Raw genomic sequence first — 15946 nt, 5'->3', positions numbered from 1 at the left:
AAATGTGTTTGCATGATTAATGCCTAAGGAAATGAATTTCTATGTGTCCTATCTGTGCTTGGAGTTAGCAGCTTTATTACAAATCTTATTGAAACATTCAGTGAACGTTTTAAGGAAGTTATTCAAAAACCTCCAACTAGCCTATCATTTCCATTCTCAGGGAGTTAATAAAACCTCCCAGGAAAACGTTCAAGGAACCAGAGTAAAACGTTCTCAGAACCTCCCTGCAGCCTAAAAATGAATGTTCCCAGAACAGGGTAAATGTTCACTTCTGTTCTCAGAACGTTTAAAAAAAAATGGATTTACCGGTCAGGAAACGTATGGATTCGTTCCCAGAACAAATCAAGACACAAAAAAACGTATGTTCCCACAACAACCCATGAAATGTGCTTGCTGGGTAGTGACCTGGGGATAATTCCAACACACAATCGAATAAAAGAGAGAAATCCAAGAATAAGTTTCGTCCATTTATTGTCCTTCTCTTCTTCTGTCATTGTCATAAACAAAAAGAGTAAGATACGGTTAAAAATGGTCTGTTCCCAGGCAGACTAATTCCCACCCACACAATCACTTGGCAGCAAAATATAATCAATGAGGACAAACCGAGTGCTAAACAGGTACACTACATAAACATCTCATTCCAAAATCATGGGTAATAAAATGGAGTTGGTCCCCCCCATTTGCTGCTATAACAGCTTCCACTCTTCTGGGAAGGCTTTCCACCAGATGTTGGAACATTGCTCCGGGGACTTGCTTCCATTCAGCCACGAGCATTAGTGAGGTCGGGCACTGATGTCGGGCGATTAGACCTGGCTCACAGTCGGCGTTCCAATTCATCCCAAAGGTGTTCAAGGGGTTGAGGTCAGGGCTCTGTGCAGGCCAGTCAAGTTCTTCTACACACCGATCTCGACAAACCATTGCTGTATGGACCTCGATTTGTGCACGGAGGCATTGTCGTGCTGAAACAGGAAAGGGCCTTCCCTAAACTGTTGCCACAAAGTTGGAAGCACAGAATCATCTACAATGTCATTGTATGCTGTAGCAGTAAGATTTCCCTTCACTGGAACTAGCCCGAACCATAAAAAACAGCCCCAGACCATTATTCCTTCTCCACCAAACTTTACAGTTGGCACTATGCATTGTGGCAGGTAGCGTTCTCCTGGCATCCACCAAACCCAGATTCGTCCGTCGGACTGCCAGATGGTGAAGCGTGATTCATCACTCCAGAGAACGCTTTTCCACTGCTCCAGAGTCCAATGGCGGCGAGCTTTACATCACTCCAGCCGACGTTTGGTATTGTGCATGGTGATCTTAGGCTTGTGTGCGGCTGCTAGGCAATGGATACCTATTTCATGAATCTCCAGAAAAACAGTTATTGTGCTGATGTTGCTTCCAGAGGCAGTTTGGAACTCGGTAGTGAGTGTTGCAACCGAGGAATTTTCTTAAGCAATGCGCGAATCAGCACTCTACCGGTGCCATTACTGTTAGCTTGTGCGGCCTACCACTTTGCAGTTGAGCCGCTGTTGATCCAAGATGTTTCCACTTCACAATAACAGCAGTTGACCAGGGCAGCTCTAGCAGGGCAGAAGTTTGACAAACTGTCTTGTTGGAAAGGTTGCATCTTGTGATCCACATTGAAAGTCACAGTTTGCCAATGTTTATCTATGGAAATTGCATGGCTGTGTGCCTGATTTTTATACACCTGTCAGCAACGGGTGTGGCTGAAATAGCCCGAAACAACACATTTTGAAGGGGTGTCCACATACTTTTCTATATATTAGTGTAAGTACAGGTAGATACAGTATAGGGATGAAATAAATAGAACACAAAACATAATAAACGGCACCTAGACCTGGTTACATAAAATCAATCAATCAGATACCTGAGCGCCCGTCCCTCTGGAAGTCGACGTGGTACCACTCCCCGTCATTGACCTTCCTGTCGATGGCCTTGGTCTTGGTGGTTCCTGAGCCCATGTCCAGCAGCAAATACAGGTGACCATCCAGCATCTCGATGGCAAAGAAATCCACCTGCAACAGTAACGGCAACAATAGAAAAAAACAGTACAACATGAACATCAACACCAACAAAAATTATAAACATCAATATAATATGAATGTGTGTGTGTGTGTGTGCGAGGGTCGGTGCGAGCTTAATGTGTGTGTGTGTCCTTACCTTTAGGGTGGGGGGTGTGCGGGGGTCTTTGCGCTGCTGCTGTCGTGGTTTCCCGTGGCTGAAGAGCATCAGTCCGTTGGGTTCTGTCGTTCTGAAGTCAAAGGAGATTGACCCCGCCTTCTTGGCGCTCCACTTGCTTAATGCCACAAACGACTCTGGGGTGTCAAAGGTCACAGGATCGAGGGTCGCCACACTCTCACACTTAAACGCCACCATACCGCTCACCTGATGGATGGGGAAGTGCATTTAAAGTGCAACACATTTTTACATCAAATAGACGCAATAAAATAAAGTGAAACAACGAGGAATAGAGCTGTGCAACAATAGACTACTGAAGGTTTAGGATGTGATTTGAGACCAGTGAATAAGAAACTATGGCGTCTTACCTTCATCTTAGCATCTCCCTGCTTAGCCAGCCGAGACAGCTCCAACCGTACATCATTGTTCTTATACACCACCTAGAGGTCAGGGTTGAGGGGTCAGGGCAAGGGTCATGGGTAAGAAGTTAAGGGAAGAGAGCAATCAATAGTCTGGTATATCCCTCTCCTTGTCTCTTCTCCTTCAGTCACAATGTTCAGAGCTAGCTGGACAGAAGAAGCGAAACCTCAGGTAGCTCTGTCATGTTGCTTCCTCCAAACTTGTGTTGTCATACCAGTCTAGATAAAAGAGAGGAGACGAGGAGACGAGGAAGAACTTATGAGGTGCAGTGCAAAAGGCTTCAGTTCATTAGGGTTCAATATAGAACTGCTTTCTCTCTCCATCTTTGTCTCCAAGTGTGTGAGCAGCATTTTCATGGCTGCAATGTCACTCACACACACAAACATTCTGCTTTCATACATCAGACCTTTGTCTGTGAACTGTGCAGAACTCAGCTAAACGCATCACTGAAATACCCTTTTATATGTGTGTGTGTGTGTGTGTGTGTGTGTGTGTGTGTGTGTGTGTGTGTTTGTGTGTGTGTGTGAGGAGGGAGGGAGGGAGAGAAAGAATGTGTTTGTGTGTATATATGTGTGTGTATGTGCATGGGTTTGGGTGTTGGTGTGCATGAAATGTTGTACAGGGCTGATGATCAGTCATGCGAGTGTGTTCAGTCGTACATCTTAATTATTTCCCATGGATTAGCATATGATCACATTAGATATGTAAATGTGTCTCTGACAGCAGCCTGCCTACAACACCATCAGTTCCAATCAACCACACGCACACGTTATGTTCTTCTATCCTCTTCTAACCCTAAACTTAACTCCTAACCCTAACCCCTTACCCTTGCCCTCATTCTAACCATAGCCCTAATGCTAACCCTAAACCTAACCCCTGAGCTTAAAATAGCCTTTCTCCTCATGAGGATGTGGGAAATGTCCTCACTAGGAAGCATTTTCCTTGTTTTACTATTGTTGTGGTGAACTGTGGGGATTTTAGGTCACCACAATAGAAGAACCAACCCCTCTCACACACACACACGCTAATAATACTGATATCACTCTGTTGGCACATCATCTGTCAGTTTGTTTGTGAGTTTTTATGTGTCTGTTTATTTGTGTGTGTGCACATGCATTTTTGTGCATATGTCCGTGTTTATGTGTGCACGTGTGTGTGCGCTGTTGGCCCTTTTTTGGAGCAGAGCGGATGGATAGAGGGTCTCGGTGGCAGAGCTAATTAGCATGTTAGCGCTTAGCGCTGCATCTGCTCCCTCTGCAACACTCATCGCTGATTCTCTCTGATGCTGCAGCCTGCAGAAGGGAGGATGGTGTGTGTGTGTGTGTGTGTGTGTGTGTATCTCTCTGTCCCTTACTACTGTATACAGTATGAGATCATGAGTGTGTAGATAAGCCTGTAGGCCTAGCTCTGTATATGAAGGATATTTGCATATGTAGATGTGTGTATTCATGTGTATGATGTGTAGATGTGTACAAGTGTGTTAGTGTGCATGTGTGTGCTCCCCACCTCTTTGAGGCAGCCCATGAAGTTGTTGCTAACAGGAGATCCAGGGAGGTCGGCAGTACTGGGACTTCCTCCCACATAGAAGAAATCGTCTGAGCCCAACATGGTGTAGTCTTCCTGGGTGTAGCCCGTAGTGGTCAGAATTCCGTCCACAGAGATGGTCACCTATGCAACAAAGCACAGGGAAAGGACACGCTATACTCACACCAAATGCAGCGCTACGCGCTAGCCAGCCGAATTGGTCTGCCCCTTTCTGGCTTGGTAGGGTCTGGGGAGGTGGTCTGGTCTTGGCTGTGGTTGGTTGGTCAGTGGATTGGTTGGTCAGCTGGATTGGATTGGTTGGTCAGTTGTTTGGGACTGGTCTGTGATTTCATTGGTCTAGCTGTGTTTGGTTTGTGTGATTTGATTGGTCTAACTGTGTTTATTCTGTGATGTCATTGGTTTAGCTGTGTTTGGACATGTTTCCTGTCTGTGTCATGAGGTGGTTTGGGCTTGTTAGAGTTTTATGGAACCAATTCCGTTCTCAGGACAGATCTGTCATAGAAGTAGAACAAATGCAAATCTGAGTCCAAGTCTGTGTCCTTTATACTCAAGCTGTAGTCGAGTTACAATTCCCTTGTTAGTGCTAGAGGCTGCGGTCCAAAAAACTTTCAAGATAAGTTTATAATTTAAAATATTTTGCTAATACTGTAGCTACCTAACATTTGCTGTTGTAGCTAAGATGTTGTACTGGAAATACATGTAATAATAGGGAGGGACTTTACCTGACAAAGTCACAAGTCTTTGAACTTGAGTCCAAGTTCAAGTCAACAATGGCCAAGTCCGAGTCATGGAAATCGTAGAGTCCTGGACTTGATTATTACATAAAACTGCCCTAAAAGCATTTTACTAATTTGTGCTTGAAGTCATTTTCCCTCAGGGCATCATGGACAAGATGCTATGCATATAAATTCTGCCCTGGGGGTGACCTTCACCCATACATTTATTTCCTTTATTTTGCATCTTAACAGTCAGTTCCAATATTTAGTTACATGGTAGCTATCTATGTTAATTATTTTGCCATCTATGGTATTAGCTTAGCATTGCTTGCCCCCTTGTTAAAATTAGCTGACTAATAGGCCATTTATACTTCTTGCATTGCATGGAGGAAATGTGGAACTCCCCATTTCATCCACAGACAATGGTGGGTTGACGAATTGGGGGAAGTGTTTCTTGGAGATTCATTGCCTCAATTCTGTATCTCCACTCTGAACAACGCAAAAAGCATGACTTCTCTGCTGTTCTGCCTAAATATCACCATGAGCACAAGGCAAGAGAGTAGGTGTTGGGCTTAAGCAATAACCCTTTATACCATATACCAGGGTAATTTGAAATAACGACGGTACGATTTTCAATACCGTTGCGGGTACCCCAGCCTTGAGGTGGCTGCGGGAGTGTGTGCTACACTGGTGCTTAAAACTATAAGTATACCTTTAAGAAAACTAAGATGTGTCAAATAAATTATGGTCAGCTCAGGTATCCAGCTTTGCTTTTGGTTTTGCTAACTTGCTAGCTAAGTGGCTAGATATCAAGAACAAGCTTCTTGGTTACAGCAGAGACATTCTAGCCTGACTACCAGTCTCTTTAGCTAACATTCCACTCCTTGCCATTGCCAAAGAGACTGGCCTTTCTGCAAATTTCAAATATGAACATTCATTAATGAGCTCGAGGAGAATAGAGGAGTTGATCCTAAACCTAATTGATAGCTCTCACAGCTATCCTCCAATCACAATGATTATCCAAATATTGGTCACTTTATTCTCCATGGAACACGTATACGGCTGCTAAGCAACCGTTTTCTGTTTGTCCAGATGAAACTAGTCTGTCAAAAGTAGCTAGCTCAAGTCTAAATCCTCAAACTAAATATATAGGCTACTGAAATTACAACCACAAAACCTATTTGCTTTGATTTTAAGCCTCAAAATACAACAACTTGCCTAGCTAACAGCTAAATGTTTGTTTTTGATTTTGTTATAATTTTTATTTACATTTTTTGAGGCTCGGGATGCTGTCATGGAAAATATTCATGTTATTTCAAACAACCAAAGAGCAACTCCGTTGTTAATCCAGCTACATATATACGTTGAGATTGCTGAAAGGCCAGTATCTTTGGCAATGACATGGAGTGGCAAGGAGTGGAATGTTAGCTAAAAAGACTGGTACCCAGATTAGAGGCATTCGATCCACTCCTGGATCAAGATCTCCCGTTGCACTAAATTGTAAATAAAACGTGTGTATCGTGTGTGCACTTACGGTAATAGCAAATACTCTATAAAAAAAAGTGTGTATCGTGTGTGCACTTACGGTAATAGCAAATACTCTATAAAAAAAAGTGTGTATCGTGTGTGCACTTATGGTAATAGCAAATACTCCGATATGATACAGAAACTGAATGACGGTATGAAAATCTGGATACCATCCAACCCTAGTGGGTGGATTGAGCTCAACGGGATGGCGGAATTTGCCCCAAATCAATGTCCCCTATTGTGCATTAGGGAATCTAGTCACCCAACATATGTTATTTTCAATCATTTTCAGGCTCCAGTTCAAGCAGTAATAAGATATGTGTCGAGTTTTAACTTCTTATTGCAATGTTGATGCTAAAGAAATGCAGCACTCAGTCTTCTTTGTCAGTGAATCCACAACACCTCTTGACCTTTTTGCCACAACCAATTGTAATTGATCTGCCATGAGTACAACCAAATGATGAACATTGGTTCTATAAAACGCAAACAAGCTTGTTGTTGATTAGCAACAATGGCTAACCCACTGGGTAGTTTAGAGTAACATGTGTACTGTAGCTAGCTAAGGCTATAGCTAGCATTAGCATTAGTATCTAGCCAGGATTACCGTGGCTATAGGTAGCATTAACATCAGTAGCTAACCAGGACTACCCTGACCATATAGCACTAGCATCAGTAACTAACAAGGATTGCCCTGACTATATAGCATTTGCATCAGTAGCTAACCAGGACTACCCTGACTATATAGCACTAGTATTAGTAGCTAACAAGGATTACCCTGACTATATAGCATTAGCATCAGTAGCTAATCAGGTAAATCAGGCAAGTGTTAGTAAGGCCTCAACAGAGGCTCAACAGCCACAGTGGTTAGTGTGTTAGTTAGCGTGCAGCTGTTAGTGTGTTAGCTAGTAGTTAGTAGTCAGTTCCAGGTTAGTAGAATAGTAGTTTGTAGTGTGTTAGTAAATGGTGTCATTGCGGTTAGTTGTGTTGAGTTTAGTGATAAACAAGATGTTAGTAGTGATGATGGTGTTGGGGGTTACAGTGTGTGAGCGGGTAGGGGTGATGGGTTAGATTGTGGGTGCGTATGTGAGTGTGTGGAGTGGGGAGTTAGTCAGATCAGCAGGTCTGAATGATGTGACACACATACTGACTCACACACGGACACGCAGAGCGTTAGATGGGTTAGTCATGTCATTCCACACACATGCAGCCTCCTCTCTCTGCATGCAGTCAACAGCAGGAGGAAGACAGGAACGGGAAAACGAATGACAACAGCAGGATGGACAGCATACAGAGGAGGAATGGAAAGAGATTAGGATTTTAAAACAGTGTGGGGGGGGAGGGGGTTGGCCTTTCTCTGTGTCTAATGGACCAATCAGAGAGCCACCACGAAGTTGTACCATGCATGGGGAGCGGCCAGTCGCGTGCAAGTGAGGGATGAGCCAATCAGGACACGCCTACATATCAACCACAGGGAGATGGGGTGAATGTTGGACAAAGGTCAAAGGAAAGGTAGAAAAAAAATAATGTGGCTCGGAGGGGAGTGATAAGCGTAGAGTACCAACCGCCGTCATCCTGTCCTAGTATAGTTTTAGTTGTTCTACGGCTCAGAAAAAGAAAATAGACAAACCCAAACTAAGAAACAATTAGAATGGTATCTACCGAACAATGGAGTTTGTTTACCATAGCGTGTCCAATGCCTGAGTGCTTTGTGGGAGACGGGGAGAAAGGAAAGCAAAAAGTGTGAACAGAACAACTTCCAGAAAAGAAAAGAAAAGGTAGAAGGCCAGTGGAGGTTAGAGAGGAGTGGAGAAGGCAACAGGTTAGTAGTATGACACATTCCATGGATGGAGGTTAGTTAGTATTACTAGCAGGTTAGTAAGTACAGTTAGTAGTTAGTAGTTGGTACACACACACAGGCAAACAGCAGAAGACTACAGTTAGCAGCACCATTGTACCCCCAGCCTTGATGCTAATGACACACGCAAGTGCACACACACACACACACGCATACATACTGTACATACATACAGTGAGTTTAGCAAAGATATGCCCTCTTTCATTCTCTCTCTCTCTCTCTCTCTCACACACACACACCCTCTTTCTCTCAGCCTGTCTTTCCCTCTCACCCTCTTTATCCCTTTCTCTATAAACCCCTCTCCCTTCCCCTCTCCCCCTTCCTTCCCACATCCCCCTCCCCTGCTGTTGCCAGGTTACCTGTCTCAGGTTGCGCGTGACCTTGACATCGTGCCATGCGTTATCGTTAAACTTCCCGTTAACTGGCTCCACCAGGGCCTCGAAAGCCCCGGACCCCAGGTTGATGACCAGTGACACGGCTCCGTTCTTTAAGGCCAGGTTGACGTAGTCAGCCGACTTTCCCGTGTGGAGCATCAGGCCGTTCCTCTGCAGGGTCTTAAAGCTCAGGGTGATCTCATCGCTGGAGGACTGGATGGGGCTGGGAGACAGGTCATAGCAGAAATACTCTGATCCCTTAAATGTTGCTAAGTAGTCCTCACGGGCTGGAGGGGAGAGGGAGGGAGGGAGGGAGGGAGGGAAGGAAGGAAGGAAGGAAGGAAGGAAGGAAGGAAGGAAGGAAGGAAGGAAGGAAGGAAGGAAGGAAGGAAGGAAGGAAGGAAGGAAGGAAGGAAGGAAGGAAGGATTGGGAGAGAAGTGGGGAGAAAGAGAAACAGAAAACATTCCATGTTTGTTTTTAATGTGTAATAATATTTATAATATGATATCAAGAGCCCCATTTTGAATGTGTGAACAGCAATGTTAGTGAAAAACGGAAACCTAATAACCGGAGTCATTTCTATATCTAATTCTTTGGTTGCTCATCCAGTAGTCTGGAATGAGTTGACTGCATCGTTCATGAGTGAGTTGACATTGAACCATATGGATCTGTCGTGATACTTCACTTTCTGATGAATTCAGCAGTCATTATGCATTCAATAGTCATTTGGCCTCCAGAGTGGTGCAGCGGTCTAAGGCACTGCATCACAGTGCTAGAGGCATCACTGCAGACCCTGGTTCGATCCCAGGCTGTATCACAACCGGCCGTGTTTGGGAGTCCCATAGGGCGGTGCACAATTGGCCCAGCGTCTTCCGGGTTAGGGGAGGGTTTGGCCGGGGTAGACCGCCATTGAAAATAAGATTTTTTTTCTTAATTAACAGACTTTCCAAGTTAAATAAAGGATAAATAAAAAATGTAATAAATAAAAAATGAAATCCGTCATCTTGTTAACAGAGGAATGCTGTGTCGTTTGAAGTGATGTGTTCTTAAGCACCTATCAGCAACTAGCCATGCCAGCCCAGTAGCGCAGACAACCAGAACAGCCAACCACAGCTCAGACAGCTTCAAGCCAATATAGCTACTTACCATGTCCACCTTTACTGACTCTCAAGGACACTAGACTATCTCATTATATATCATACACATACACACACGTGCAGGCAGACACACATGCACACACAACCACACACAGACACACTGGGAAGAGATGAGTGAGGCAACATTATCTATCTTTCTTTCACACCAATTCCCCTCTCCGAGTCATCCTTCCCCACTTCCTCTATCACTCTCTCTGTTATCTCTCACACCTCCCTCCTCTCCTGTCCTCCTTCCAGCAGTATCTAAGGCAACCCCCTGAGCCTCTGGCACTGGCAGCATCCTCTACACGTCACCACTGACTACAATAGAATGTAACGATCTTCAATGTAACACAATACAATAAAATGTAGCGATAAGAATATCATTTAACATTCTTACATAGAATATCATTTAACATTCTTATATCGAATATAATTTCATTTAACATTCTTATATAGAATATAATTTAGCATAATAGAATCAATTGTATGCCAGTATGTGTGCCAGGATGTAAGTGGGAACAGAAAGGTCTTTGCCAGCATGTCATCATGGGTGTGACCGTGTTTTGGGTATAATTACCTCCCTCCCAGTGTGTGTGTGTGTGTGTAAATATTGGTGTATTTGAGTCAGGAAAGCTATTACCAACTCAGAGCCTGCAGCGAGTCTTTACCGTGGAGGGAGAGCGAGAGTGAGCAGGAAACACACGCACGCACACACAAATGACAGGGCTGAGTGTGAGAGGAGACAATTTCTCACAATGAAGAAATCACCCACCCTTCCACCACCATTCTAGATCTAATTTACAGTCACGCCATTCGATTCCAGGCAACCATTCTGCCATTTTGGCTCTTATTTACAGTCATGTCATTAGATCAGACAGCAGGACATAAAACATCTCGACATCGATCTGTGGGCCAGTTCACGATTCTATCACACACGTACACACACATACACAAACACACACACCGACTGCAGCTGATGTGGTGGCTCTTTTCTCTCCTTCTCAGCCTCTCACGTAGTCATTTGCCATTTCCATGGTAACCCTGTTCAATAGGGCTACAGCTGTGTGCGTGTGTGCGTGCGTGTGTTTGTGAGAGAGGGTGATTGAGTGAACAGTACATTATCAGGGACAGCTGTACTGAATCAAAATGGCGGATAGAGAAACAGCAGGCTGACAACACTACCTGAGAGAGCGAGAGAGAGAGAGACATATGCTGGTGTATCTAAATCCACAGTAGTAGTCCTGTAGTCGTGGAGATAACACGATGCACCTCATTTCAGCTAACCATGCTCTTATTCTATCAGCTCCTTCCAGCCTGAGCACACACATGAATGAGCACACATACTGCATATACACACAAGTCTACACGTCGTACTTACACCATGTGTACATACTAGCACACGCATTTGTTGAGACACTCGCCCACACATACAAATGGATGTCGAGCTCTAGAATGTATGCTAACCACAGGAGGCTAGTGAGGGGAGGACGGCTCATAATAATGACTGAATGGAATGGTATCAAACACAAGGAAACCATGTGTTCGATACCATTCCATTTATTCCATTCCAGCCATTACAATGAGCCTGTCCTCCCCAACTAATGTGCCACCAGCCGCCTGTGATGCTAATGTATGCTAATACATGCAGACTCCAGATATTAACCTTCAGTCTGGTACATAGAGCCAAGTTACACCCTAGACCCTTTACACTTATATCCCTTAACACGTACACCATAGAGCCAAGTTACACTCTAAACCCTTTACACTTATATCCCTTAACACGTACACCATAGAGCCAAGTTACACCCTAAACCCTTTACACTTATATCCCTTAACACGTACACCATAGAGCCAAGTTACACCCTAAACCCTTTACACTTATATCCCTTAACACGTACACCATAGAGCCAAGTTACACCCTAAACCCTTTACACTTATATCCCTTAACACGTACACCATAGAGCCAAGTTACACCCTAAACCCTTTACACTTATATCCCTTAACACGTACACCATAGAGCCAAGTTACACCCTAAACCCTTTACACTTATATCCCTTAACACGTACACCATAGAGCCTAGTTGCCTGACGATTCACCCTGAATGTATTTCCACTGCTCTCTTGATAGCTACATACACTCAGTCTGAAAAAGTCATCCTAGAAGTCGTTTGTTTGACTTCAAAATGAGGGGCATTGTGTAAAACAAATTCATCAGTGATTGGATGGTCTCTAATATATCTAACTAATCAGAGTATCAAAGTTGATGGCATCATCATGAAGGGAGGCCCAACCCATCGGTTTCTGGGGCCAATCAGAATGGTAAGACTGTGTTCACATTCTAGAAATTGTTAGAGAGGGCGGCAAATCCAGACTCATCGTGGAGACGAAACATCAGTTAGCCTGAGCGATGTGGATGGGTAGCCAGGCAAATCGACTCTTAAAAAAAAGATATATACACTACCGGTCAAAAGTTTTAGAACACCTACACATTCAAGGATTTGTCTTTATTTTTACTGTTTTCTACATTGTAGAATAATAGTGAAGACATCAAAACTATGAAATAACACATATGGAATCGTGTAGTAACCAAAAAATACAAATAGATTTTATATTTGAGATTCTTCAAATAGCTACCCTTTACCTTAATTACAGCTTTGCATACTCTTGGCATTCTTCATGAGGTAGTCACCCGGAATTCATTTCAATTAACAGGTGTGCCTAATTAAAACAGGTGTGCCTAATTAACAGGTGTGCCTAATTAAAAGTTAATTTGTGGAATTTCTTTCCTTCTTAATGCATTTGAGCCAATCAGTTGTGTTGTGACAAGGTAGGGGGTATACAGAAGATAGACCTATTTGGTAAAAGACCAAGTCCATATTATGGCAAGAACAGCTCAAATAAGCAAAGAGAAACGACAGTCCATCATTATTTTAAGACATGAAGGTCAGTCAATACGGAAAATTTCTTCAAGTGCAGTCGCAAAAACCATCAAGCGCTATGATGAAACTGGCTCTCATGAGGACCGCTACAGGAATGGAAGACCCAGAGTTACCTCTGCTGCAGAGGATACGTTCATTAGAGTTACCAGCCTCAGAAATTGCAGCCCAAATAAATATTCACAGAGTTCAAGTAACCGACACATCGACATCAACTGTTCAGAGGAGACTGTGAATCAGGCCTTCGTGGTCAAACCACTACTAGAGGACACCAACAAGAATCAGAGACTTGCTTGGGCCAAGAAATATGAGCAATGGACATTAGACCGGTGGAAATTTGTTCTTTGGTCTGGAGTCCAAAATTGAGATTATGGTTCCAACAGCCGTATCTTTGTGAGATGCAGTGTGGGAGAACAGATGATCTGTGCATGTGTATATCCCACCGTAAAGTATGGAGGAGGAGGAGGAGGTGTTATGGTGTGCGTGTACTTTGCTGGTGACACTGTCTGTGATTTATTTAGAATGCAATGCACATTTAAACAGCATGGCTACCACAGCATTCTGCAGCGATACGCCATCCCATCTGGTTTGGGCTTAGTGGGACAAACATTTGTTTTTCAACAGGACAATGACCCAACACTCCTCCAGGCTGTGTAAGGGCTATTTTACCAAGAAGGAGAGTGATGGAGTGCTGCATCAGATGACCTGGTCTCCACAATCACCCGACCACAACCAAATTGAGATGGTTTGGGAAGAGTCCGCAGAGTGAAGGAAAAGCAGCCAACAAGTGCTCAGCATATTTGGGAACTCCTTCAAGACTGTTGGAAAAGCATTCCAGGTGAAGATGGTTGAGAGAATGCTAAGAGTGTGCAAAGCTGCCATTAAGGCAAAGGGTGGCTATTTGAAGAATCTCAAATGTATTTTGATTTGTTTAACAATTTTTTGGTTGCTACATGATTCCATGTGTTTTATTTCGTAGTTTTGATGCCTTCACTATTATTCTATAGCCATAGTAGTACGGCCTCCCTGGAACAAATTAGGGTTAAATGCCTTGCTCAAGGGCACATCAAAAGATGTTTCACCTTGTCGGCTTGGTTATTCAAACCAGCGACCTTTCGGTTACTGGCCCAACACTCTAACCGCTAGGCTACCTGCCACCCTGAAACTAAAACCCTTAAAATATATAGTGCACACTAGCTTCTAGCACTATTTAACACCTATAGACTGGTCTCTGTTACCTATAGCCTGGTTTCTCTTTACCCCTAGTCTGAACCCCCCCCCCCCCCCCCCCCTCTCTCTCTCTCTCTCTCTCTCTCTCTCTCTCTCTGTTGCCATGACAATCTCTCCAGTTAGAGCCCAGTGTTTTGTCTTAAGATAGATAAGATCAGTTTTATCCCAAGACTCTCACACACACACACACGCACACGCAGGTCATTAAGAAATTATGATAAAGTCAGAAACAGCTTCGGAATGGGCATCAATAACAAAATGGGTTTATAATTAATGGTCTGGCTACTTCAGCTGGCCTAGTTACAACTCACAAGTGCAATGAATGATGCTGCACCCACATAGGCAACAATGTTGTTGTTTTAAAAAATGCAATCCCCTGTGTGAATAAGGTCTATTGGTTAGGCACTTGGACCAAATTGAACCTTGCTAATATTCTAAATTACAATAAACTCGTGAGTTAGTTGGGGACTAGCTATGTCAGCCATGAAACAGAACGTTACCTTTGGTGACTGATTATGCCCAATAACTAGCTATTTAGCTAGCACAAAGGAAGTACGGGAAACCACAGGGAAGACAAAGTTGCCAGTAGGTAGTAACTATAGCCAGATGACAGATGAATGTTATAACACAGCGTTTCTAAATTCCATACACAGACTCATTGACAGGGAAAAGATAAGAACACCTTTTTTTCTTATCACCTGAAAGCTCTACTAAACATATCCTGGGAATAAAACATCAGGAACAGGTTTATTGTTTTATTGTTTCCAACTGCCTCGGTCGAATTCGCTGTCGCTGTTTAATCGGAAACAATGACATTCCAGTTTCGTCTTGCCGCCATTGCAGCATAAGTACAGTACATGTTTGTGTTTGTGTCTGTGTGTGTTTGGGAGGACAGCCAAATAGGACAGCCAAGCCTGATACTCTATGGTGTATAGACTGGTGTAGACCATCTCTGCCCAGATAAATACTGTACCTTGTCTATCCCCTCTCTCTCTCTCCCTCCCCTCCAGTCTCACCCCTCGTATCAGAGGGGCTGTTCTGTCTCTCTCTCCCCTCCCGTCTCCCCCTTCGTATCAGAGGGGCTGTTCTGTCTCTCTCAGATATATCAGGGCTCTGCCCATTTATTTTCTCTCTCTGACCTTCCCCCTCATCTCCCAATTGCATTAGTCGTTCTTTCTGCTCCTCTGAAACACTTCCCTATACATCCCCCTCTTTCCCTTTCTCCGTGGCCCTCTCTCGTCCTCCCCCTCTCTCTGTCGGTCTGGTGTGTGTATGGTCTATGTAGTGGTGAGGGTTAGTAGTGTGTGTGTGTGTGTGTGTAAAATTAGTTCCTTTGATTGCCAACGCTTTATGAGTCAAAAGTGATGAGTCACAATCCACCTCCCTCTTAACACATACCGACTCACGCGCCTGCAGTGCACCCCCACACACACACACACACATATGCATGTATGCATGCACACACATACCGTGAAGAGAATGCACAGGCAGCCTTACTCATGCATATTTACACACAACACACACAGAAAGAAGACACTCGATGAAGGTTATTTGTGTGTGTGTGTCTGTGAGCGTGTGTGTGTGTGTGTCTGTGAGCGTGTGTGTGTGTCTGTGAGCGTGTGTGTGTGTCTGTGAGCGTGTGTGTGTGTGTCTGTGAGCGTGTGTGTGTGTCTGTGAGCGTGTGTGTGTGTCTGTGAGTGTGTGTGTGTGTGTCTGTGAGCGTGTGTGTGTGTCTGTGAGCGTGTGTGTGTGTCTGTGAGTGTGTGTGTGTGTATGTGTCTGTGAGTGTGTATGTGTGTGTCTGTGAGCGTGTGTGTGTGTGTGTGAGCGTGTGTGTCTCAAAGGTCATGTTTAGAGAACGCTTGTTGTGTGATGATATGGTTTGGTTTGTCCTCTGTAGCACACACACACACACACACACACATACACACACACACACCTATACTAGCTCACCACAGCCACACTGTAAAGGGGTTGCCATGAATTTGACAGTAACTTACAGGCAGCTAGT

At 44.0% G+C, this 15946-nt stretch overlaps 1 protein-coding gene across 2 annotated transcripts in view; it reads right to left on the bottom strand.

Moving 5' to 3' along the window:
• Window positions 1–15946, bottom strand: part of LOC115144064 (neurexin-1a-like) — a 67210-nt gene that overhangs the window by 33006 nt on the left and 18258 nt on the right. For both annotated transcript variants that reach the window (XM_029684735.2, XM_065002442.1), the window contains exons 5-9: window positions 8616–8917; window positions 4120–4281; window positions 2562–2633; window positions 2176–2400; window positions 1883–2030 (exon numbers count right to left, since the gene is read on the bottom strand). In XM_029684735.2, the coding sequence (XP_029540595.1) occupies window positions 1883–2030; window positions 2176–2400; window positions 2562–2633; window positions 4120–4281; window positions 8616–8917 (909 nt within the window). The remainder of the gene's footprint in view (window positions 1–1882; window positions 2031–2175; window positions 2401–2561; window positions 2634–4119; window positions 4282–8615; window positions 8918–15946) is intronic.

Source organism: Oncorhynchus nerka, linkage group LG16 (genome assembly GCF_034236695.1).
Source record: "Oncorhynchus nerka isolate Pitt River linkage group LG16, Oner_Uvic_2.0, whole genome shotgun sequence".
Lineage (NCBI taxonomy): Eukaryota > Metazoa > Chordata > Actinopteri > Salmoniformes > Salmonidae > Oncorhynchus > Oncorhynchus nerka.
Note: the sequence above shows the minus strand (reverse complement) of the source record. Positions and strands in the feature narration are given on the sequence as shown.